This window comes from Grammomys surdaster, unplaced genomic scaffold, assembly GCF_004785775.1.
Source record: "Grammomys surdaster isolate TR1022 unplaced genomic scaffold, NIH_TR_1.0 206, whole genome shotgun sequence".
NCBI classification, from domain to species: Eukaryota; Metazoa; Chordata; class Mammalia; order Rodentia; family Muridae; genus Grammomys; species Grammomys surdaster.
In genome coordinates, this window is record NW_021604651.1 from 8,446,616 (window position 1) to 8,473,269 (window position 26,654).

The following is a 26,654-nucleotide window of genomic DNA, read 5'->3' on the forward strand; positions in this document are numbered from 1 at the left end:
CTGTGTGGGGAGTACACATGTTTACTCGTTTGCTTAGGTACCTGTATACAAACATGTGCAGAAGATAAAAGTCCATGTCAATTGTCTTCCTCTACTTTTTTTGAGACAAGTTCCTTCATTGAACTTGGAGCTCACCAGTCAGCTAGAGAAGCTGGCTAGCAAGCCCTAGGGACCTGTCTCTGCCTCCCCAGTGCTGGGATTACATATTCTGTATGTTTATGTGTGTGCCACGGGACCCAAACAGAGATTCTCATGCTTGTGAGGTAGGCATGTTTCTGACAGAGATACCTCTCCAGGCCCCTAACATCACTTTAAATGCATAAACTAGAACGTTAATTTGGGATAATAGACATCCCATATCAATTTAAGTGTGCTTCCTGGATGTGGATTTAGTCTGAGTGATTGGGTTGATTGAGTTCAATCTGACAAGGCCTCAGTCCCTGTAGATGCTTTCTCAATTGGCAGCAAGTCAAGACCCCTGAATTTTCAAGTAATAACCTGAATGGCTGGCAGAGATGTACTTGTGTAGGCTTAAGTAGTGTTCAGCAGTTGAGCAGACTGAATTCAAGGTGCTTTCTAACCTGAGACCCCTGATTCTAATCTTTGTTATTAAGTTCCCACCAGGCCCTCGGCAGGCTTTTGGCAGGCAAGCGTTAAGACGTGGGAAGGGAAGGGTGTTCTATGAAGGGACAGCTGACCATCTGGGACCATTTGTAGCCAGAGCATCTGGCAGTGGCTGCCTGTTTAACAGAGTGATGTGTCCAGAGGGCAGTAGGTTAAGGGAACCCCGTTTGTGCCTTGCCTGATGAATGCCGGCTTTCGCAGAGCCACAGCTTGGGAAGGATGGTCCGAGTAGCCCCAGCTTTGCTAAGTGGCCTTGGAAATGAATTCACATGCTTCTACTTGCTGATCGAGTATCGTTTTATATAACAAACTGCTTTCTCAAAATTTCATTTTCACACTAACCTGCTCTGATGCCTTTAGAACCCATTCCCCCAGCTTTCATTTCTGGTAATTAAGTTTTCAATTTAAAAAGTATGTCATTGGGACATGGTCTCCCTAGAAATAGGCATAGTTCTTTGTTCTAAAAGACAGAAAAGTAAATGGATTTATACTTTTAGTGTTTTTTTTTTAAATTGACATGACAAAAGATATGAGAGGTTCAATTCCCTTAAAACAGGAAATATGCAGTCAAATGCTATTTAATTGGCTGCTTGTACAATGTTCCCATAAAGACCCGGTCAATTGAATTTAATTGGGTCTTTTAGTGGGAGATATTTTAAATCATTTAACTCCAGTACCTCAAAGCTCAGTTCCTTAAGATGTGGAGTACTTTGTCTGGGTGGTTGAAGAAATAAATTCTTGTGTGTGTGTGTGTGTGTGTGTGTGTATACATGCAATGTATAAAATATATAATTATAATAGCATGTTATATATAATGGTATAAAATATAATAGTTTAATATAATGTACAATGGCTTTATATGTACAAGGCCTGGGGTCCAAGCCCCAGCATTTAAAAATAGAGTGTGATATGATTTTTGATGGCACAAAGGAAGTATTTAGTGCTTCCACTTTGCACAGGTTTGACTTTAGAATGCACTTTGCTTTCCTGGGATCTGGCTTATGTTGTGGGGGAGAGGAAGCTCTTAGCTTGTGATGTAGTCGTTTGTGAGACTCGTCTAAGTGCTGTGCCGAGGGCCCTTCAGGATTTATTCACAGCTTTTCCTGCCTCACTGAGTGTTCATCTAAGTTATAAGATAAATGTCTGCAATATTTATCACACAAAAACAAAATTAATAAGGCATCTATGTCCCATGATAGTAAATTTAAAAATCATATTTGTTTCTTTATTTTTTTGTTTGGTTGGTTGGTTTTGTTTTGTTTGTTTCTCTATATAGCCCTGGCTGTACTGGAACTTTCTATGTAGAGCAGGCTGGCCTCGAACTCAGCAGAGATCCTCCTGCCTCTCTACCCCTGGAATGATGGGATTAAAGACATGTGCCACTGTCACCCAGCCTAATTGTTTCTTTTTTAAAAAATAAAATTTACATTTTTTATTTTTATTTTGAATGTGTATGTGTGCACACATCACAGTGTGCATGTGGAAACCAGATGACAAAGTCAGTTCTTTTCTCCTACCATGTGGGTCTGGGGATAAAACTTGGCTTGTCAGTTTGGCATCAAGTGCCTTTACCTGCAAAACCCTCTCAGCAGCCAAAAGAGGACGCTTTAAGTTCTGAAGTTCATGTATCTGTCTCCACAAGCCAATGCAACTAGAGCTACACTTTCTGATTCATTCTTTCAATTTGGAAAATTTCTTCCAAATTGTCTTCCCAGAGTCTTCAGTCCACATTCCACAGTCCATCATTTCCAGCATTCTGACAGATCAGACAAGAATACCAGCTACAGAAACATCTCTCTCGCCTAGAGTTGACGTCAAACTCTGTGGCTTGATGACAAACCCTGGCTCTTTTCGATGGAGACAATAGTAATAATCCTGTCTGTTTTAGAACGTGAGGGTGGAGTCAAATAATTCAGATTGAGGTTAGTACAGCACTCTGCAAACTGCATCTGAAGCCTGGAAGAGATGCCAGCAGCTCTCATTTGTAAAACTTGTTTTCCCAGACCTGAGAGTGTACTTGAGTAGCAGATCACTGGAGTAGCTCAAATGCAGCCTTGGGTTGAATCCCAGCTTAGGGGGAAGAATCTGTCTCTCAGGGTGGAGCCTGTACCAGAAAAAAATTTTCCAAGGTTTTTTTTGTTTTGTTTTGGTTTTTTTGTAGTGGTGGTGGCATTGGTGTATGGATTTGGAGCAGGGTTCCATAATTTGTCTAAGGTGGATCTTGAACCCCTGTCGTGTGTGTGTGTGTGTGTGTGTGTGTGTGTGTGTGTGTGTGTGTGTGAATTAACCATAGATCTGTTAAGCCACAGGTTTTATTCAGTGAGTTTAGATGAAACCTAAATTTTTTGCATTTCTTTCTACTTTGAGATTAGAGAATCTAAACTAAGGCAAAATTTTCTCCTGACGAGCCAGGAAGTAAGGCTCTAGCTCTGTGTCTGTGTCGAGGCCTGAGTTCTTTTGTCTTCACCAAACCCATGGTGTTGAAGCTCTGATGAGCTAGGAAGTAAGGCTCTAGCCCTGTGTCTGTGTTGAGGCCTGAGTTCTTTTGTCTTCACCAAACCCATGGTGTTGAAGCTCTGAGCCCTAATGTGTAGTACTTGGAAAAAGGACCAGTGAGAAAGAGCATCATGAGGGTGAGTGTGGGCACGAGGGTGGCCCCTGATCCACTTCTTACTTTCCCAAGGAAAGGAAGGCAGGTATGTATAACGGAATAATCAGAAAGTAGGACAGAGAGTTAAGTATCTAGGTACAAAAGACTCAGTCATGAAATAAACAGCTCAGATACAGCCCACCAAAGCCCAAGTGGGCTTAGTCTAATGCAGTTCAGGAAAGAGAAGGAATCGGGTAGGGGAGTAGGGAGGAGGAGGAACAGACAGGTTGGGGCTTTCTCATTCTCCCTTTCCTGCCCCTCTCTTCCATCAACTCAAGATTTCTCATAGTGCCGTGGTTTCTATCCCTGAACAGAATTCCATTTTGATGTAACTTCTCTTGCACCTGCATAAGAGTTCCTGAGTGCTTTGGATTCCCATACTCCTTTTTCTGGTCATAGACCGGACTTTTTACACAGTTATTTTTTTTTCTTCTTAAGGATTACAATTAAGTAGACTTGACATTTCAGACACAGCATTGCTGTACTTGGTAAGGATCACATCAATTAATGGTTTTGAAACTGGAGAGATGGCTCCATGGTGAGGAGCACTAGATGCTCTTCCAGAGGACTGGGTTCTGTGCCTAGCACCCACATGGCAACTTACAACTGTCTGTAACTTTTAGTCCCAGGGGTTTTGATACCTTCTTCTGGACTTCTTTAACACCAGACATGAATGTGGTGTACAGATATACATGAAGACGAAACACCCATACACATAAAATAAAAGTAAATAAAATCTTAAGGGGGAAAAAAGACTTCCTGGTAGTGCTGGCTCACTCCTGTAATGCCAGCCTTTAGGAGGCTAAGGCAGGGCGGCTGAGACTTTGAGGCCAGTCCGAACTACAGAATGAGACGTCATTATGTAAGCCATGGTAGTTTGTTTGTTTGTGTTTTCAACATCTTATTTTTATTATTTTGTATTTTGTGTATGTAGAAGGTGAAGGGGATATGTGCAGGTGAGTGTGAGTGTCTGCAGAAGTCAGAGGTGTCAGGTCCCTTGGAACAGGAAGGTAAGTGGTTATGAGCTGTCCTGTGCAGGTGCTGGGAACTGAACTCGGATCTTCTGGGAGAGCAGCGTGTGCTCTTTATGGCAGTCTAAAGCTGTGGGCTATGCAATACCTGGCTCAGGAATTTGCTTTGCCAGTGTCACACAGAAGCTACCTTAGAAAACATAACTCTTCTTCCTAGCGCTCAGGAGGCTGAAGCAGGGGCATTACATGGTTGAGGATGGATGGGGATACAGAGGAAGACCCTGACTCAAAAACAAACACACAAACACTAAGAATCAAATCCCATAAATCCATGATTGTCTTCCAGTACCACTTCATTAGTGGACACTGAAATAAGAAAAAAATAGAAATTTGACATGCCTCAAAATAGTAGATTATATTGTTTTGTTTTGGGCTTTTTTTGTTTGTTTTTTGGTGATCAGAGGGCTTAAGTCTGGGGTTTCCCATGTGCTACTAAATACTAAACTACATCCCCAGATCCCTAGCCTTGTATCTTACTTTGTAGCACAGTAGCTGTGACCTGACCATGGAACCCAAGGTGTACTGGAACTTGAGATCTTCTTGCCTGGATTTTTCAAATGTTCAGGTTATAGCTGTGCATTATCACACCCCAATCCCAATAGTAATCTCTCTAAAAATTATTTTATAACCAATTGTATCTAGACATGTCCAACCTGTGACTCAAAGACCCGATGTTTGCTGGCATGACCACGAATGAGTCCCAATCATTTGTAGAAGACAACATCACATCACAGTGTTGAAAGACAGGACATCACCTAACAGACCATTTTTATTTAACTCATGTGCTGGGTCACAGGCATTTGACCATGCTATTATTTTATAAAGTGCAGAATTTATACAGTTTCCGTTCAAAATGTCATCTCAAGACTGGCAGCACAGCCTGGATGTTTACTGAAATGCTGAACTTGGGCGCCTCCATATTGTTTCTGTCACATAGAAGAGAAATTAACATATTGGCACTTTGGTTTACTGGCTTTACACCAGGTCTGACTGAGTCCAGGCCTCTTACCTTATCACTCCTTTGCTTGAGTTAGCTCCCAGGATGTTCCCAATGGCAAGTCTAACAACACTCCATCTCCTGAGAAAAATGAATCACTCTAGACCTGGAGTACCTCAGATTAGGAAATTATGCCAGTGCCAGATTAATTCTATTTTGTGTTGTAGAGTCAGCAAGAAAATAAGCAAATAGCCCCAGATTTCATGAATTCACAGTTTAAACAATGTAGTTTTTAACTCCCCAAGGTGAGCCTGGGAGCCTTTAGTACTCGTTCAAAAAAAGACTATTTTTCAGCCCACACAGTCATGTGGTGGACTCTTGGCCCTCCATTCCTATTTGCACAGCCCTCCGTAGCAATGTGGAATACAGAGGCACAGTGGTCAGTGGAACTCGATAGATCCACCCCGAAGGGGTCAGTGCTATCTCTGTTCCCTTTGGCAACTGCTAGAATTATGTCACAGTAGGTTCTTGGTCTTGCAAATCAGAAAACAACCTAAATTTAGAAACTCCTGATAATGAGCTTCAGTAACCACTGACAATGAACCCCAGAATCAAAACTGTCCTCACAAAATGAAGTGTTGGCCCCTGTGGTTCTTTGGCTGACTCTTTGGGAAGACACTGTCTAGGAAACAGAGGTCACTAGAAAAGCAGTATTTTTTGTAAAAGATTTATTTTATTTTTAATTATGTATTCATGTGTGTGGGGGGGTATGTATATCATGAGTACTGAGGCTTGCAGAGGCCAGAAGAGGGCAATGCATCCCATAGGCCTGGAGTTACAGATGGTGGCGAGTCACCTGATTATAGTACTGGGGACCAAACTCCAGGTCTTTGAAAGATCAGTACACACTCTCAACCCTGAACCATCTTTTAGATTCCCGAAAAGCAAAATTTCTAATTTTAGGATGGATGTAATACATATCTTTTGAAGTGCCCATTTTTAAAGCCTGGAATGGCTGTGTGCATCTGTAACCCAGTACTTGGGGTGAGATGGGGACAAAGACAGAAGGAGCCAAGCTTGCTGGCTGGCCAGCCTAGCTGAGGGTCCATGAGAGACCCTGCCCCAAAGGAATACGGTGGAGAAGGATGGAAGAAGATATCTGATATCCTCCTACACACGTGTATTCAGGCACCACACATACACACTCAAGCACACATGGATACACAAACACACAACACAGAGACAGACACACACACATACACACACAAATACACACACATGCACACACACACACATACAAACTTAGACTCACATAATGTATAGCTAGCTCAGTTTACAGTTGTCTGAAACGACTCCAGTTTACAGAAAGAATTCTCATATAAGAGTACTAAGCAATGCAGGGCTGTGTTGGTATTGGCAAGAAAAAACAACCATGATGAATCTCAGTGGCACTATGCTGAGTGATGGGCCATCGCTCCCAAAAGGTAACATCCCAGACTATTGCTTTCATGGGCATTCTCAGAGTCCTATCTGCACAGAAGGGAAACAACCAGCACTTAGTGATTATCACTGTTTGGATAGAGGCTGGTCCTGCCCACTCGTGGGCAGCATGGAAACAGACATGACGGAATTGTTGTATGTCAGCTATGGTGACAGTGAAATTAGAAGACTTTCGGATTTTGAGATCAGGTGGCTGGGGCTTGAATCCCAGCCTTTACCCTCTTAACTGTGGAGCCTTCAGCACGATGAGTAGCAAGTTCTCGGCTGCTGTTCGCTGTTTTTAAATGTGATTGGTCAGAGGATGATAGCAGAGCCTTGTTCATGAGCTCTGAGTGCACTGCTGCATTTTGACGAGAGCTTTCAGAACAGCCAGGCTGGGGAGAGGGAAACGTCGATTCTGCTTTTACTAATGACTCTTCAGTGGCTGGTTCACAACAGTCGAGTATCCTGTGGATAGATTAGTTATTTCTCTCATTGCTATGACAAATAACTGACACAAAACATTCAAGGAAGGAGGGGTTTCTTCTGGCCTGGAGCTCACTCTATTGGCCAGGGTAGCCTTGAACTTAGAGATCTACCTACCTCTGCCTCCTGAGTGCTGGGATTTGAGATTGAAGTTGTGTGACACCGTGCCTGGCAGGGCAAGTATTTCTGGCAGTGCTGTCCTGAGAGAAAATAGCAAAGGATTAAACAGAAGACACTAATCAGTGGGCTTGTTTAAAAAGAAAGGTAAGTCTTGGGGGAGGGGTCACTGCAGACAAATCTCCCTGAAGCTTTCTTTTTCTTTTCTGTGTGATGGTGAATCTTCGGATGCTATTATCTCTTTCTGAGCTACACCTTCCAATGGAATCTTTCAAAACAAAACAAAAGAACAACAAAAAAAAAAACCAAACTACTAAGACTTCCAGAATTCTTAATGTGTGGATGACGCCAGAATTTGATACAAGTCTAAGCACTGACTCTTTATCCATCGACACTAGAAAGTACATAGGAAGTGCAGGGTGGCCATTTGTGGCTGTAAATGAATGGAAGGCACTTTGTTTGTGAGAGTGATGAGTATCTACTGGTAGATTCCCTACGCCTCAGTGGATAACCCATCCTAAGCATCTGTGGGTAGCATTAGTTGGACTTGAGTGAATTACAAATACACACATACATACATACATATGCACGTACGTCAGGCATGAGGGAGTTGGAGGGAGATGGTCCCAGAGGGAGTTAGAGGTAGGAGTAAAGGTGATTATGATCGAGACACATTATATACATTTATGAACATTTTGAAGGAATAAAGAAATCAATTGATGAGAAAGGAAAAAGAAACAATGGGTTGGACTCAGCCCTGTTCTGGTAGAAATGATGCAGGGATTGTTCTAAATCAGATTTCCTAGCAAGTCGCAGAAGATGGCTTCAGCTGTAGAAAGCATTCTTGAGTCCAGTATCAAAACACAGGCTCCTGGATGCTCTGCCTGTGGAAGCGAGACCACAGCAGCACCCCAGAAGGAAGTGTCCCTTAAGTTTCTGCTGTGCACTGTGTAGGTTATGAGACTAAACTCATGGCAGTGAGGCAGTAGACATGGCTTTGTTTCATACTAACAAAAACAAAAACAAAAAAATTTGGAGAGATAGAAATAGTGTGCTCCCCTTTTTCAAGAAGTTGTTAGAGTTATCTTTTAAAAATAGTTCACTTTTCCAAAAATGTCAAACCCAGTGAAATCTTTGTGAATAGAATTTGCTGAGTTTTACCTCTGAATTTTGAAGTACTGTCTTGAACAGCCTCCTCCTTTGAAATTCCTGAGTATGCTCAGTGTTCCCTGGAAAAGCATCTGTCTTGTTAATCAAATGAGCTCTGGGGTGTGTGTAAACAGAAGCCCTGTGTCCTAGCTACTTAACAACAACAACAACAACAAAAAAAAACAATAAAGTAAAGATTTCTTCCCTCCCTAGAACAAAATTGCATTTGCCTAAATGGCTTCCCTTTTGTGAGTTTGAAGTTTTACTGTTTTAGCAGCTGTGTGGTGGGAGGGGCTCTCCTGCATCTGGCCTCTCTTTTCGGACAGCTGAAAAGTCGATGTTTGTTCCCTTCTCTCAGGAAAGCAGTTTATCTGCAGGCTGGAAGCTTTGTTTTTTAGGACTTAAATTAGCTTGATGTGATTCACAAGCTTTTTTTTTTTGTGCTTAGAAAAAAAAAAAAGAAAGACTGAAGAAGCCAGTGTGTCCTAAAAGCCCACAGCACAGGTAACTGCAGATAACCCTTTGACCTTTGGCGCCAGGCAAAGATTTACAGTAGTCACTTCACACACTAGTCTGAAAGGAGTCCTGAATAAAGCCAGGCCCCTGTGGAGAACAGAAGCTCGGTGAGGAAGTCCCATTCTTTTAAGTAGCTCTGATGCTTTGTTTGGCTTTTCTCCGGTCTGTGTAGACTGGAATACCAATTGTAATGTATTTCAAAATCAACTCTAATGCTGGTTAACTTTTAGGGCCTAATATCATGGGGGGTAGTGAGTGGGGCATAGTTATGCTGTCTACTGCCTGGCTCTGTTCACATCCCCTCACCCTGCCAGCCATACCAAGGTAAATTTCTGATTGAAATACCTGGAGAGTTCCATTTTCTGTCAGAGCTTTTGTTAGGGGGTGGGGGGTGGCGGGTACCAGACAAAGCCAGGGCTCTGTCTATGCTTGGTAAAATCCTGCCACTGAAATATATCTTTAGCCAACTTGGTTTTTGTTTTGTTTGTTTGTTTTGTTTTGTTTTTTTGCCTATTTAAGAAAGAAAAAGGCAACAGGAAACCTTTTTTTTTTTTCCAAAAATGGACATAATTGAAAGATAAAGGAGATTGGAAGTCACATAAACAACAAAATACTCAATTTGCCCTGTTTGTCTCTAGGAGGAAATTTTGTAATTTCTTCCATCTGATGATCAGATGTTTCCCATCTGATGATCTTAGACCTGTTTAATAATTATTTACTGACAGCTTCCCAGCCTCTTTAACCTCTTCATCTCTCTTCCTGATCACCCACTATTGTCCACAGAGCTTGTGTTCTGAAGGGTATTACACTGAATTTACAGTTTTTCTTCCTGCTACCCTTCTATGTGCCTGAGCGCCTGGCCCATTCCACTCAACGCTGGCTGGTACTGAAGGCTCCTCACTGTGGCTTGGGCTGCAGGTTGAGCCATTATTCTTAGGTCTTTGTTAAACTTGGCAGTCTCCTGTTTTTTAAGTCTGTAATCACTGTAAGTGCCTGCCGACTCTTACAGAAGGAAGAGGCCTTGTAGGAAATTAAATCAATGCTGTCCCAGTGTTGATGCTCAGACCACTATGGAAGGTTCTTGTGAATGTCAGAAATTCTGAGATGCCTAAGGTCCTTAAAGAGGAGAAGATGTCTTTTTTTAAATGCCACCATTAACACATGAAAAAAGCTTCTGGGGGGATAGAAAAAAACGTTTTGCTGTACTGTAGTAATCACATTTGTAGACTTGATTTTGGTTTGTTTTGAGTTTTGTCCTTTAAAAACTGAATACAAATGAATTTTAAGCTTTGTTCTAACTCTCCTTTCTGTAAGTGAGGGGAATCCTGTAATCCTTGTTGAGAGAATGTTTTTGTCTTAGGTTTCAAGATAGTTTTGTGTGTGTATTTTTTAATGAAATAATAAAAGGTCTGTAAATCCAGTTCCTAGGGATCCTATTCCCTCTTCTGGCATCCATGGGTACTGCATGCATGGTGGTGCACAAACATACATGTAGACAAAACACCCATCACATAATTTTTTTTTAATTGTTAAAAATAAAATTAAAACATTTAATGGCCTGCATAGTTCACAGTATTTAGTGACTACAAAAAGCAGATTATAAAATACAATTTTTAAAAGCCTAAATACAGTAAACATGAATAGTAAATGGAATTAAATATGTGTGTGCTTGTATATTTGTGTGTATCATGTAAGGACATATAGAGACAAGGAATGGGTGTCAGATCCTCGGGACTGAAGTCACCACAGTTATGTACAGCCATAGCCAGTGCTTAGCTATAGATGCTGATATCAGGAGTATTTTCTTTTTTATCTTAATTGTGTAAAATTTATGATTTATAAGGAAAAAATACTAAATTTGTGGGGAAGTGGGAGGCTCTGGGGGACAAAATATGTTTTTATGGGGCTGGAAAGATAACCCAGAAGTTAAGAGCACTTGTTCTTGGGGACATGACCCAGGTTCTATTCCCAGCACCCACATGGCTGTTCACAATAGAAAGCAGTTGAGTGGTTAAGAATGCTTTCTAGCCTCCTTAGAGGGCCTGGATCTAGTTCCCAACACTATATCAGACTGTAACTCCAGCTCCAGGGGATCCAAACCCCTCTCTGACTCTGACTTCCAAGAGCACCCCCATGCACACATACACATACAACAGATACACTCATATACATAAACACAAAAACAAATCTTTGAGTCACATTTGTGTATGTGTGTGTGTGCATTTTACTTGTCTGTCTTCAGTGGACTCACTGAGAACTAATGTGTGTGGGTGTGTGAGACTGTGTAATCCATGTGAGGTATATGTGCATTCATGCACACAGGCCACAGGAGGATATCAGGTGTCCTGTTCTGGTGTTCTGTAACTTATTCCTTTGAGATTTGAGACAGGATCTCTCACTGAGCCTGGAGCTAGCGCCCTAGTGATCTGCCTGTGATCATGTCCCACAACACTGGAGTCAGAAGAGCACATAGCCATGCTCAGCTTTTCGTGTGGAATCCAAACTCAGGTCCTTAGGCAAGTGCTCTACCCCCTACATTTTTATCTTAAATAAAAAATGACCCTGGGGGCAGGGAGGTGGCTGAGTAGAGATGCTTGCTATCCCAGCCTGTAGACCTGGGTTTGAATCCTGGGACCCATGGGGTAAAAGGAGAGAAAGGATTACTAGAAGTTAGCCTCTCATCTCCACACATGTGCTATAGCATCTTCATCCTGACACATATACTCAGGACATAAAAACAAACTTGAAAATTAAAATGTACGTACGTGCGTGTGCGTACGGGAACACACTGACACACAGACAGACAGACAGACAGACAGACACACACACACACACACACACACACACACACTCTCTCTTCCATTATCCCAAAGGGCTTCATTGTTTTCAGTTATCTGAAAGATTGGTGATTTGAATAGAATTTGCATGCACCACTTATAGTCAGTAAAAAAATGTTTGCTTGCATCAAAGGATTCTCTGGTTAAGTGCTAACATTAAAGTCGATTTTCCAGTGATTTGCACAGCGAGTGTAAGTAAGTTGTAAGCCTGTGCCTCTTGCTTCTTCCGAGGAGGCATAAATAAGCAGTGAGGGTTTTACTCCATGATTGATGAGGCTGCACATTCAACAGTGAGCTTCCCACTTGGGAAGAAACTGAAGTGTGGTTTCAGGCTGTCGCCCTCCATTCTCTCCCATCCTGTATGTATGCTTTGAACCACCAAGGATTGCATGTTGAGGGATAGTTATCAAACTCCAGATGTTTTTGCAATGCATCGGTGCCCCTCCACCCAAGTCCCTGTAGCTTAGAGAGTGATGGATGGTATTTTCACGTTGCTTCACACAAGGGTCAAAATGCCACGGTGAGTCCATGACTGGGAGGTGGAGAACTGTTAGTCCTGGTAGGAAATTTATTTCATGGCTTCAGGGGAAGTTTGGCTGTCATGAATAGGCTTCCTCTGCCAGTCTATAAAAATATTGTTTGTAAGGAACTGATGTGTGTGAAGCAGACAGGGCAGCTACTTAAACAAATGTGTGGTAGGTACAGTAGTGTGTGAGGCTCACAGCCTCCTCTGGGGGCTTCAGGATTCTCGGTGAAAATACTAACATGATCAAAGAACTTTATTTCTTTTCTTATGTAACAGTTTTAAATAAACCTCACTTGTAAATTTGATAGCCTCCAATTGTCTTATTAGATATGCTAACACTCTCTCTTGTGTTAGAATTGAAATTTATTTATAATAAACTGTTCATTTAGTTTACTTGTTTCTGTTTGTTTTTTTTTTTAGGCAGGGTTTCACCATCCAGTCTGAGCTTTCCTGGAACTCACTGTGTAAACCAGGCTGGCCTCAAACTCCAGGGAGCTCTGCCTAGCTCTACCTCCTGAGTGTGTGGGTTGAGGGATTGCTCCACCACATCTGGCCTCTTTAACTCTTAGATTACTTAGGACTTTATACATGGGCATAACCTTGTTAGTACTGTTCATATACTGCTGTCATAAGTTTGGGGACAGTTAAATTGAGTATTTTGCCAGCATCTATGTCTGTGACCATGTATGTGCCTTGGTGCCCAGAAGCCAGAAGTGGGGGCAACAGATCCCCAGGCAGTGAGCCACAATGTTTGTGCTGGGAATCAAACCCTGGTCCACCAGAAAAGCAGCTAGGCCTCTTAGCCACTTAGCCAGTCCCTTAACTGCTGATATTTTGAAATCTTCTTTTCTTTTTCTCCCTACCCATAGGAAGTTATCAACCTTCGGCTTCTCTCTGTTTGATAATGGCCTAGAGGGAGACTAAGCTTACAAAACAGGACCTCTGGGCTGCCTTTCTTCCATGCTGACCACAAGGAAAGGTGTCTCTTTAGACAAGCACATTAGGTCTGATGTTTAAGTGGGATTGGCTTATTTCACTTTTAGGTTTTCAATGTGTGAATAAGTCAGATTCTCTTCCAGCAGGGTTCAAGTAAGGAGCTCTACACACTGAACTTTTGATTAATCATGCCTCATGAATGGAATCTGACATACAAAAGTAAAAATACATGACCTGAAAAGAAATAACTTGATCAAATTATTGCATACACAGTATTAATTGAGAAAGCCTGCTACCTCTGTCTGGGTCTCAAGCAGTCAGTCGCAGCTTCGATGTTGAGGTTTTTGTGATAAGAGATTGCCAGTAGTATGTGCTTATTTTGGCAGGAAGTTGATTCTAAAATGGAACGGATTTTCCCTTAAATAATCCTGCACTCACCGACAGAGGGGTTATTGTCACTGGCAGGGATAGAGGTGTTGTTTGTGTTAAGGCCCTTCAGGAGGCCAAACAAAAGGACCCAAGTCTTTTCAGGTTTAGACAAACACCCTCCCTTTGGCTTCCAGGGAAGGCTAGGTTGGGAATTTACACACTCCACAGCCTCACAGAGCACTTTTGTAACATTTTAGCACACTCAGTCAAGTAAAAGTAAAGTTTGTTTACAACTCTGACAGAGTGAGAACCATTCATGACAAACAGGTGTACAGAAAGTCAGCTTGTAAGTAAAAGGAGATGAATTTTTAATCTAATTTAAAGCAAGATTTAAATTCTCAGCTAAAACCTGACTTTTAATTCAGCACGCTAGCACATTTGAATAAAACAGTTGAGGCTCTGAATTTTTTCCCCATTCTAATAAGTGTGTTAGTCATATAAGAATGGATCCTAAAAAGGTTTGCCATGTGGTGATGCACACATCGGAACTTAGAACTGTGGTACAGGATTGTGTGAAAGGTAATGAAATCTGTTATATTTGCATGCCCACTAAAAGGAATGATAAAAAAAAAAACAAAAAGAACAAGAAACCCACTCCTCCAATAATGTCTCAATAGTGGGGAAACTCCAGTCACTTGAGGAACTTGAGGCCAGCCCACTGTTGAAATGAGATTTAGGCTTTCTGTGCTGTGCTTAAGTGTGGCATCTTAATGCCCAGTGCTGCTCTCCGCCTTCCTTTCCCACCCATCCCCCTTAGCATTTCTCCTGCCTCCCTGCCTGCTGGACCAGACTTGGGCTGGCCCCCAGATTCAGTGTCAGAGGCCACGACCCAGGTGTCACAGCAGCCCCTACTGCCAGCCTCCTCTCTGAATAATTATATGGGGGGTATTGTTTGGGAGGGACAGACTCCAGGGCAGTGCCGTCACCCTGGCTAGCCAGACCAAGGAGGGCTCTGGTCGGGGTTGCTGGGGAACAATGGGCCTGAGCAGGCTTGCACAAAACCTGGCCACACAAAAGATTAAATTAAAAGTGGACATTCAGTGGGGTGCTGGGCCTCACCCTGCAGAGCCTCTCACCTTCCTAACTCCGTTCCCGTGTCCTCTTTTACTATCTTTACATGAGCTGACCTCAGGCCAGCAAAGTTTGAGAGTGCCCTTTACCTTTGAAAACATATTCTGGCTTGACTTTCTTAGGCTTTGAAGCTGTCTTAACTGAGGCATATTATGGCTGCTATCAGCAAGTTTTCTCTGGTGGCACTTTGAGTAAATAATGTAAAGCAATACGTAGTGAGTTTTAAAACAGTACTCTATATTTTCTTATTAAAAACCTTACTCCCCACACACATTTTATTTAGATTAAAAAAAAAAGCCTTACAAATAAAAAGCCACACACCTAAATTAATCAGAGCTCAGAACCATCGAAGTGACCTTCTGTATGGTTAAAACAGCCATTTTAAGCAGTGAAGCCTGACACTGGGTTTTACACTCTCATTATCAAACACATGTGTATACATTTATCCAACACCAGAAAAGAAGAATCCCCAACTTAGAACTAAATAACTTAAAGCAACACACAGTGAGTTTTAAAACAACACTATTTTCTTGAGGGTGCTCCATGGGGCCACGCCAGTGTGATCTGGTTTGTTAATTGAAGATTAATGTCGGATGAGGCTCAGATCTAGAGGGGTACTTCCTCTTCCTTTGATGTGGGAGGAGTGGGTGGGGGATTACTTTTCCCACCACCTGGGAGTTTTCCATAGAAAATGGCAATTAAAACTCTCTGCACCTTAGATTTAAATTTGAGAGATGGCTGGAAGGGTGGACTGCTCTGCTCCTGTGAAGTTTTTTCATGGTCTTGACCTCAGGTTTTCTCCTGATTCTATCAAACCCTGACCTCTGGCTCTGCTCTGGCTCTCCTGGAAGATCCCAAGGCCTTATGAACAAGCAGCAACCTCAGAAAACAAAGGCTGGCTTCATAACCCTGGCTTATCTGTGTCTTTGGTATGCAGCCCAGGGCTTCGTAAATAATTGTTTTCTGGTGTGGGTTTTCCAGGATACAAGCCAAAGGGCGGCCTTGCTGCACTGTTCATGTGGTTTGAGCTCTGCCCATCAGCACTGTCAGTGTCTTTGCCCATCCCTGAAGACCACTTGGTGGTGTTTGGGAGAAATACAGAATGAAAACTTTCTACTAAGTCAGCCTGTTACAGTTTGCATTTTGTAGGTTTAAATAAAGTGTAAAAATAGACCAATGATCAGAACGCTCAGAACTGAAATTGTGAAAAGCTGTTTATTGGATAGACAGCTGTGGTGGTGGTCATCTTTAATCCTAGCAATCAGAAGCCAAAGGCAAGGAGATCTCTGTGAGTTCGAGGCCAGCTTAGTCTTCAAAGAGTTCCAGATCAGCTAGGACAACAAAGAGAAATTTTTTCTTTTTTTCTTTTAAATTGATTTATTTTATATATGTGAATACACTGTCACTGTCTTCAGACAAACCAGAAGAGGTCATCTTATCATCTGATCCCATTACAGATGGTTGTGAGCCACCATGTGATTGCTAGGAATTGAACTCAGGACCTCTAGAAGAGCAGTCAGTGTTCTTAACTGTGGAACCATCTCTCCAGCCCTGAGAAATTCTTTCTTTAAAAAAAAAAGGAACTGAAAAAGAAAAACAAACAAACAAACAAAAAAAGTTTATTCAGTTTTGTTGTTGTTGTTTTATTTTACTCTTGAGACAGGTATCAGTTGTGTATCCCTGACTAGCCTGGAGTCACCATCTCTTGTCCCCAGTACATGGCTCAAATGTTTTCTCCTTAAAGTATTTTACTTCTTGTTTGTGCTAGTTAGGTGTTTGTTTCAATCTGACACAAGCCAGAGTCATCAGAGAGTAGAAAATCGCAGTTGAGAAAGTGTCCCCATCAGATTAGCCTGTAGGCAAGGTTCTGGAGCGATGGTGGCTGCTGCTGCTTTATGATTTTTCCCTGTTTTCTTTTTTTTTTTTTTGATTGATGATTGATATGGGAGGGCACAGTCCATTGTGGGCAGTGCCATTCCTAGGCAGGTGGTCCTTCATAGCATAAGGAAGCAAGCCGGGGAGCAAGCCTCCTCCTTGATCTTGGCATTAGTTCCTGCCTTGAGTTCCTTCATGATGGACTATCAACTGTAAACTGAAATAACTTTCCTCCCCAGGTGGCTTTTGATCAGTGTTTTATCACAACAACAGAAAGCAACCTAAGACACTATTTTAGTTTCTGACTTGTGTTGCTTTTCCAATACATATTTGATCACCTTAAAGGATCATATTGATATCACATATTCAGAGGGGATGACCCTTTTCAGAGATGACCTAACCTAAAATCAGGAAAGAGAGAGAATGAGAAGTGGACTCCTATTTGCACACTCTCGGTCATTTTGTTATCTGACCTTTAAGACATGCGGCCATTGGCCACTGGGTTTATAAATGGTCCAAAGCCTAGAAGTTGAAAGTCATCAGCCCTTTGCCACACAGATCCTCTTCCATTTGCGTTGGTTACCCTAGGATGAAATGGGAAGATTTCTTGCTGCCTCTCTTTCAGTGCTTCTCAACAGCCCCATTTAGCCAGCTACCTTGTACAGTTTGCAGTGCCCAGCCTGGCTGCTCTTCAATCTCCCCAAACTGTCTGAGCTTCACAGTTGTACGTGACCACCTCTCATGTAACCTCGCTGCTGCAAACCTGGCCTCCTGAATCACTGGTCCACACTCAGCCACCTCTCATGTAATTTCCCTGCTACAAACCTGGCCTCCTGCATCACTGGTCCACACTCATCTCCTGGCCTGGCCCTCTGCTTCCCAAGGCTTCCAAGGGGCAGGCAGTCTTCAAATGCCACCTCTCTGATAACTCTTTGCACTGAATTAGAACTAATTGTTCCCACTTGTGAATACTGTCGGAGCTTTAACAAACTACTTTGCATCAGTTAGACATATCTTGCATGGTACCTATTTCTACTGTTGTCACAATTCCTTAATATCTGGTGTTCTAACCTTGCAGACAGTTCTGATGAGGAAACAATAACTGTCACAGCCACAGAGCCATTTAAACCGGAAACCTGAATCCCCAGTACCTAAGCTGTTTTTCTCCTCTACATGTTTGATATTTAGCACCAAGCACAAGTATCAAGTGTTTTTCTGAATATTTTACAGTATAAACGCCTTTAATCCCTACTTTATAGGTGATACCATGATCCAAATGTAAATAGGCTTAATCCAGAAACTACTGGACTCGTGTGTGTGTGTGTGTGTGTGTGTGTGTGTGTGTGTGTGGAGAGAGAGAGAGAGAGAGAGAGAGAGAGAGAGAGAGAGAGAGAAATGTGTACATACACACATTCACAGGTGCCTGCAAAGACAAAAAAAAGGGGGGGAATTGGATGGATCCCCTGGAGCTGGAGTTACAGGTGATTGTGAACTGCCAATGCAGGTGTTGGGTACAAAACTCAGGTTCTCTGAAAGAACAGCAAGTACCCTTAACCACTGAGCCATCTCTCTGGCCCTCAGCCTTTCTTTTTTACTGCTTGATAGATAATCCAGACTGTGGTTTGGTGATATTTACTCAGTAGCTGAATTCCGTTGAACCTTCTTTCATTGGCCTGTTAAAATCAGTCGGTGTCTGAGTCCCTCCCATTCCAGTACAGAGCCAGCATCATTCTCCTGGTTGACTCGCACACACATGCCATCTAATGGTGCAAAGAGAACATTGCAGATCATTTTAGTTGTGTGGCCCTCAGGGGCACGCTGCAGTGAAAAATGGATGTGTGATACCAAAATCTTTAACAGATAATGTAAGAACTTTCATAAAGATACAGTTGTGGTTCCAGAGAGACAGTTCAGCAGTTAAAAACTCAGAGAACTCAGGCCACTTGTTAGAGGATCCAAGTTTGGCTCCCAGCACTCACACTGTGTGCTTCAAATCCACCTGTAACTCCAGCTCTAAGAGAGCTAACACCCACTGATGGCTTCCTTGGATACCTGCACACATCCACTCATATCCATACACAAACACATGAATAAAATGAAATTAAAGGGGAAAAGCAATGCAATTGGCACTCCATTATTGTTAAGTCATATACCATTAAGATGGAATTATTTCTGCTGAGTATATCTTATGACGATTTTGGCGATGCAGAAACTAGCACTTTTCTTGTTCTAACTTGAGTATAGTAACTAAGTCTAAAATCTGGATATAGCTAACAGATTGGATTAATCTTGGGGTCCATCTGCTTGCTGTTTCTAGTGCTAGCACTCAAATGCTTCCATATTTCACTCTTATGAAATACTTTACTGTTCTTTAGTTGGGAAGACATTTATTGACTTGTTTTCCAAAGTCTTTATTGTCTTCCGGGCTGTTAAATGAGAGCTTCCATGATTCATTTGGGAGATGTGGAGAGGCTCTTCCTGTTGACCTTTATTCTTAGATGCATGTCAGACACACAGCTGGGAACCCTTACCTGCCCTGCATGCCAGGGAATTAATGAGGACAGTGAAGTGAGCTTGGTTTGAGGATTTGCTCATTGCTAATTTCCTGGTATCTTGGGCTCTAGACCTGCTTTGTATAAGCAGATGTCTTCAGTCTTTAAACACCTCAAAAGATGATTTGTGGTAAACCGAGCTGAGGCTTTCCCTGTTTGCAGTGCAGGCACCACCTTCTCTCTTTCTCGAAGCTTCCCTCATCTGGCACTTTTCTTTTTTGTGTTTTTATCAATTCCCAGGGGGTGTTCGGAGTGTCTAATAAGCTAATTTCACTTAATACTCTTATAATGTCTATCGGTGAGGTCCCTTGTATCTCTATCCTCTAAGTGGAAATAAATAAGGCTTAGAAGAAGAGGAACTTGCCTAGATCTATATAACAGTAACTGATGCAGAATGTTTGTAGACATTTTGTTTCCGTTTGAGTCATGGTCTCACTATATGCTGGCATGGAATGTGCTTTGTGCTCTTGAACTCACAGAGTTCTCTCTGCCTCTGCCTCCTGAGTGCAGGGAATGAAGGTGTGCACCACCACATCCCCCAGAATGTTGGTTTTTATTAGTATCTCCTTTGGTGTATCTCCTCAGCATACATGCAGAGGTTGTTCAGTGGTTAGAGCATCTGAGGTGAAGACTAACAACCTGAGTTTAATCCCCGGAACCCACATGGTAGAAGAGTCTCATTGCTCTGTTTGTTCATGATGATATGTGTGCACCTACACATATATACATATGTACACAAAATAATACATAAAATGCAACAAAAATGTCTTAAGGAAAAGCAAGAGCTGGAGAAATGGCTTAGAGCAGTTAAAGGGTGCCTGCTGTTCTTCCAGGGAACTCCTAAGTTTGCTTCTAAGTACCCATGTCAGGATGGTCACAAATGCCTACGACACTAGTTCTCAGGGATCTGACCCTTCCAACCTTCAGCAGCACCTGGCATACACAGAGACACACACATGCACATAGATAAAAAGATATATTAATAGAAAGGGTCAAAGTAAAAGCAAGGTTGTCTTTTTAATCCTCAAGTCTCAGACAACACCTGACTTGTGACTGACATTCTGTCAATGTTTACCTGACACCTGGGAGTCCTTTCTTGGTTAGCCAGCCAGGTCTTCACTCTGCCTCCTGTGACTAATAGTCTAAATAGATGAGCTTGTGGAGAGAATGAATCAGGAAGGAAAGCAGGCAAGGCTTGGAGTTCTCCCTTAGCAGCAGGCCAGGACTCTCTTTGCCTAGAGGTTGACTAAGATGAGGCCCATTCATTTGACTAGAGACCACAGTCACCCTCATGTAAGCTGGTGCTCCAGCACTGAACCATTATTAACCAAAATGTTTAGGGGCCAGTAACATGGCTCAAAGCATAAAGGTGCTTTCCATCCAAACCTGGAGTGCTGAGTTTGAGCAGAATTGCCATAAAGGTGGAAGGACAGCACTAATTCCACAAAGTTGTACTCAGGCCTCTACATGTATTCTGTGGTGCATGTGCACATTCGTGCACGTGCATGCGTGTGTGTATATACACACTTTTTAAATTAAAAACATTTAGAATGATATTTATATTCCCTGACTCATTGTTTTTACACATTTTCAATTTTTAAAGCAAACTTTAAAAAAGTATTTAATTGTGTGTGTGTGTGTGTGTGTGTGTGTGTGTGTGTGTGTGTGTTTGAGCCTTGTGTATGTATGCAGGTGCCTTTGGAGGCAGAGGAGGGGGTCATTTCCCATAGAGCTGGAGGGGTTTTTGTCTCTGTGTAGCCTTGGGTGTCCTGGAACTTGCTTTGTAGACCAGACTGACCTTGAATTTAGAGATCCACCTTCTGCTTCCCTGGTGGTGGGACTAAAGGTGTTGCCACCACACCCAGCAGGGCTGGAGTTATATTATATACCAGTGCTTATGAGCCACCTGATGTGGGTGCTAAGAAGTGGAGTCCTCTGCAAGAGCAGAAAGCACGCTTAACCATTGTGCCATCACTCCAGAGCCCTCTGAAGCAAATGCTACCCTTTTGCACCATTATGGTGACTCATTCCTGTAATCCCAACTCTTCGGGTGAGAAAGCCTATACTGTCCTGTGGCTGCTTTCCACTGTTTCCCCTCATACTACCTCGACTGACCAAGTTTGCTGAGTGTCATGAAACTAAGCACTGTGCATGTGGCCATACTTAATTTCAGCAGGGTGTGTGTGTGTACTCTATTTTGAAATTGATTGTAAGAGATAATCTTTTTTTCTGATATAGGAACATGTATTTATGCAAACTTAGAGGGCCCCGTGCTTTGTCATAGATTCACAGTCTAGACTGAGAGTAGAGTGTATTCCTTTAAACACTGCACTTGGGAGGTGAGATAGGAGAATTGAGTTCAAGGCCAGCATGAGCTTCCTAATCATATCACTTCAAAGCAGGACAGAATAAAACATACATAGCTATCCACAAATTCCCAGTCTTCAGTTCAGCTTTGTTTGGCTGAGCCTCCTCCTTTGGGCTTAGATTATAAAGGGGAATAGAGTGCACCTAAAAGAGAGGTTTGTTTTTATTGAGGAGACTCTTTTTGCATCTTTTGGTTATGTGGTTGGGTATTTTTGTTGTGATTTTATTTTTGTTTTGTTGTTGTTTTCTGTTTTTTTTGGAGACAAGTTCTCTCTGTAGTTCTAGCTGTCCTAGAACTACCAATGTAGACCGGGTTGGCCTTGAACTTATAGAGCTGTTTTCTTTTTAGAGGCAGTGTTTTCTGTCCTATGTGGATCCTGGGAATTGAATTCGAGTAGTCAGGCTTGGCACCAGGCACCTTACCCATTAAGCCTTCTTGCCTGCCCAGGGCATCTTTTAAAATGTATTTTAATATAAAGTATTAGAGTATATTTATCAGTTTCTAAATTCCAAAATATATTTATCACAAGATATGTAGAACCTTAAAAAATTACTTTGGAATTTCACAAATGTGCTTATTATTTTTTTCAAGTTTTAAGTGCTTGAACTCACTATGGAGTCATTTTGAAGATTTATTTTTTAAAATATATGTATATGTGTGTGCCTTAGAATAACTATGAATTTCTCATATGTCTGCTATGCGTGAGAATATATTTCATTTGCTTAAGGAAAAATGAGACATGTGCATGTACACTGAAAAACTTGCATGGGATGGGTTTCATTTTGATGTTGTGATAGCTAACTGACACCAGTAGAGGGTGCTCCAGCTCACCTCTCTTGAATTCTATATGGGCTTGAAAATGAAGGTTTCTTGGAAGAGACTCACTTAGAAATACTCAGAGGTTGTACAGAAGGGTGTTTGTTCTAATTTTCCCTAACTCTGAGGGAAAAAATGGTACTCTCAAATTTATCACCTCATCAAAACATATCTGCATAAAGTATCTTTTGGGGACCCATGATGGAGGAGAAACTGAGGCAGGACAGGATAGAACTCCAAGTCAACCTGGACTGTGTGGGGAATTTAAATCTAACTTGGGATATATAATGAATTTGAAGTCAGCCTGGGCAAGACACTGTCCTTAAAGATGTAAATAAGTAAGGCTGATGAGGTGTCTCAGCAGGTAAAGTGGCTTGCCACCAAGCCTGATGAAATGGGTTTCCAGAACCCATAAAAAGAGACCTTGACTCTCAAAGTTGTGTGTGTGTGTGTGTATGGAAGCATGCCCACACATGGACATACAGACATACAAAATGAAGGAATAAAATACAATTTAAATTTTTTAAAGGAAAATAAAGATAAAAAAAATTTTAATGAAAATTTGGATATTTGAAGAGGAGTGTTTGTGGTAGTTTGAAATTGGGTTAAACGCATTAACTTTAAGGATAATTAGTCCCGGTGACCGTGTCACTGCAGATAGTGTCACTGCAGATAGTGAGCAGGAAGAACCTGGGATCAGGGGAAAGAAGGGCTCGTTGTTCTGAGAACTGTCATGCCTTTGAAGAGTATTCATCTTAAACCTGCACTTCTTCTGGGCTTTCTGCTCACAGCCAGAGGGCTGGTCTGAATCACTGCTGCTGTGATTTTCCTTTCTAGACCCCAGAAGAAAATACCACGTGAGATTGCTGGCTTACAACGACGTGGAAGATGGCTACCAGGCCGACCAGACTGTCAGTACTCCCGGATGCGTGTGTGAGTGGCACACGCACAGCTTTCTGTTGTGGCTGACACCCCCACCCTCACCCCACCCACCAAACCCTTGTTTGAAATTCAGTTTCCCTACTACTTGAAGACTGGGTTGGGGGTAATTTCTTTATATCCCCTAAGCTGCTGAGGGTGTTTAAATTTTAAGTACCTTCTGCTAGCAAGCAGAAGAATGCTAGAAATTAATTGGGAAAAACATATGGTTACCTACTCACTGAATTTCCTTTTGTCTGCTTTTCCCCTGAGGCCAATGTTTCTAATTTCGTGTGTGCTTCTAGCTCTGACTTTCTCTGCCTTTGACTAGCATCTTACTTTTCAATCTGGTTTGTTGTTGTTATTCAGGATTTTTGTCTGTGGAGGGGTAGCTTTTTTTGATTATTTTAGTTTTTGAGACAGGGACTCAGTGTGTGGCCCTGGTTGTCTAGGAACTTGTTATGTAGACCAGGCTGGCCTTGAACTCAGAGATCCACCTACCCTGCCTTCTAAGATTAAAGGCATCTGCCACCACACAGGACTGCTTTTGTTTCGTTTTTCAAGACAGGCTCTTACTGTGTAGTTCTGGCTTTTCTGGAACTCACTGTGTAGACCAGGCTGGCCTCGAACACATCTGCATGCCTCTGCCATTCCTGTGGTGGGATTAAAGACCTGTGCTACTATGATGTCTAGAGCTATTATTTTTCAATGATCAGTTAAGCATTTGATGCCTTATGCAACTCACAGAGGAGTTTGTTAATTTGAGTGAGTCAGAGATAGACCTATGACACTGGTTAGTTTGAGTGAGTCAGGGTTAGACCACTATGAGACTGATTAGTTTGAGTCAGTCAGGGATAGACCACTAAGAGACTGGTGGGAGAAAGCCCTCAGATCCACCCAGAGTCGAGTCCTCTCCTTTTACTTTATACTGATCTCTTAATCTACAGTGCTAACCCTTGCGGTAAGTTCATGTTGCACTTCTCAATAGCTGTCCGTGATCGAATGGTCCCTCCGCCACCGCCACCCCACCATCTCTCCGCAAAGGCTAATACATCCTCTTCCATCTTCCTGAACTGGAGGAGGCCTGCGTTTACCACTGCCCAAGACATTAACTACACCATCCGCTGTAACCCTGTTGGCCTGCAGAACGCCTCTCTGGTCCTCTACCTGCAAACGTAAGGAGCTCATAGCTCGTCTTTCTGGGTTTTTCCTTCAAGGTCGTGGCTACTCACACTTCTTACTGACTTGGGCTCAGCAGGGGCTCCAGCTGAGAGCACTCATTTCAGAGCTGACAATCTAAAATGTTTGAAAGCTCCAGTTCCCATTGCTCATTCAGTTCTGAAAACTGTACTTCCTTAACGTGAACTGACGCATGACTATTGGAAATAGATTACTGATGCTAACAACTCCCTTACTCTCCGTCACAGGTCAGAAACCCACATGCTGGTTCAAGGACTAGAAGCAAACACCAAGTATGAGTTTGCTGTCCGACTGCATGTGGATCAGCTGTCCAGCCCCTGGAGTCCTGTGGTCTACCATTCCACACTGCCAGAAGGTAGAGACTGCAGCTTCTCTGTGAAGTTTATCCTTTAAATTTATAACTTATTTTATTGTTGTTGTGGTTGTTTTTTGTTCTGTTTTCAAGGCTTATTTATTTATTTATTTATTTATTTATTTATTTATTGTATGTGAGTACACTGTAGCTGTCTTCAGACACCAGAAGAGGGCATCAGATCCCATTACAGGTGGTTGTGAGCCACCATGTGGTTGCTGGGAATTGAAATCAGGACTTCTTGAAGAGCAGTCAGTGCTCTTACCTTGGAGCCATCTCTCCAGCCACCTTGTTAATATTTTTTTAAAGACAGGTCTTACTATGCAGCCTTGACTGTCCTGAAACTCCATTTGTAGACCAGGCTGATGTCAAACTCACTGAGATTTGTCTGCCCCTGCCTCCTGAGTGTTGGGATTAAAGCTGTGTACTACCACACCTGTCTTTTAAAAACAAAAGAAAAAAAAACAAAAAAATGACTTTAAGGATATATTTTGAAGTATATGTGTCACTTTGAATTAAAATGGAGGAGGTAACACATGCCTGCCATCCCAAACTTGAGACACAGAGGCAGGAGACTTAGAAATTGAAGATTATCCTCATCTCCATAAAGACATCAGGGGCAGTCCTAGATTAGAAGGAGAATGGAAGACCATAGAGAGCAGCACTGTCCTGAACACTGACCAGCTGATGTGTGCTGCTTTGTTTTCCTACATTTTGGATTTTTTCACTCTGTTTAAGGCTTTTTTTTTTCTTCTAGGAAAATTAAAATTGTGAGCTTTAAGTTCTGTCCCTTCAGGCGGGGGTCTTCTTTATTTTTTTTTCATTCGGTCATGATGCTCAGGCCTCAGCCTCAGCTCACTGAAAATGGAAGAAGCTTGGTTCTGCTCTTAGGAGCTTGTCTCACAACCACTTTCCCTAGGTGTGGCACTGCGTCCGGTGCTGTGCACCAGCTCTGAGACCTGTGGCTCTACTATCCCTGGATCTGCTCTGCTCTTGACAAGAGCCCACAAAGCACAGTGCCAACCATCTCTTCATACTCTTAGCTCTCATTAAACATGGGCTCAGCTGATATTCTGGGATCGCACTGATGTTCACTGGCAAAAATTGTTATTAGGGTCTGTTCTGTAAACACACTGATTCCTAGTGTCTTGAGAAATTAATGCTTTAGTCTCAGGAGCGTCTGCTTCCCACCTTCTAGTTCAGGTTATTGTTCTAAACATTTTAGTAGGAGCTGCAGTGTAAAGTCAGTACCTATGGGAACTTTCTTTGGTTAACAGATGAAACAATAATCTGTACCCCCTCCCCTTCTCTCTCTGTGTTTCTATGGCCTCGCTCATGCCGGGCAAGTACCTTACTGCCATAAGCCATTCTAATCGTCAGTTTAACCGCAATATTTCAAAAGTTCTAAAAGTCCTATCCTTTAGACCAAGTACACACCCATCTAGAGCCCACCTTCTTTATGATTTAAAAAAAAAAAGTGTTTTAAACCTGAAAGTGAAATTAAGATTGGAGATACAGCTCAGTGGGTAGAGCGCTTGGTGATTACCGGGCATGCACAAAGCCCTCAGGTCTATCCCAGCACCACATAAATCTGATAGAATGGTTGGTGTGTGCTGGACCATGGCTCTCGGCAGGTGGAAGCAGAATGGTCAAGTATTGAAGGCTAGCCTCAGCTATTTCCTTTTATTATAGTGAATCTCAAAATGCCATAGTTTCTGGTTGTTCAGATTCCCCCCGTCTGTCAGGCAGCATCGGGGTGATCATAGCCCCTCTAATCCTGCTCAT

General features: G+C 42.3%; 1 protein-coding gene across 1 annotated transcript in view; it reads left to right on the forward strand.

Moving 5' to 3' along the window:
* The window catches only part of Prtg (protogenin), a 103,003-nt gene that overhangs the window by 61,455 nt on the left and 14,894 nt on the right, over positions 1-26,654 (forward strand). The window contains exons 12-14 of the mRNA XM_028771411.1: positions 23,237-23,332; positions 24,306-24,492; positions 24,745-24,872. Coding sequence (XP_028627244.1) covers positions 23,237-23,332; positions 24,306-24,492; positions 24,745-24,872 — 411 coding nt within the window. The remainder of the gene's footprint in view (positions 1-23,236; positions 23,333-24,305; positions 24,493-24,744; positions 24,873-26,654) is intronic.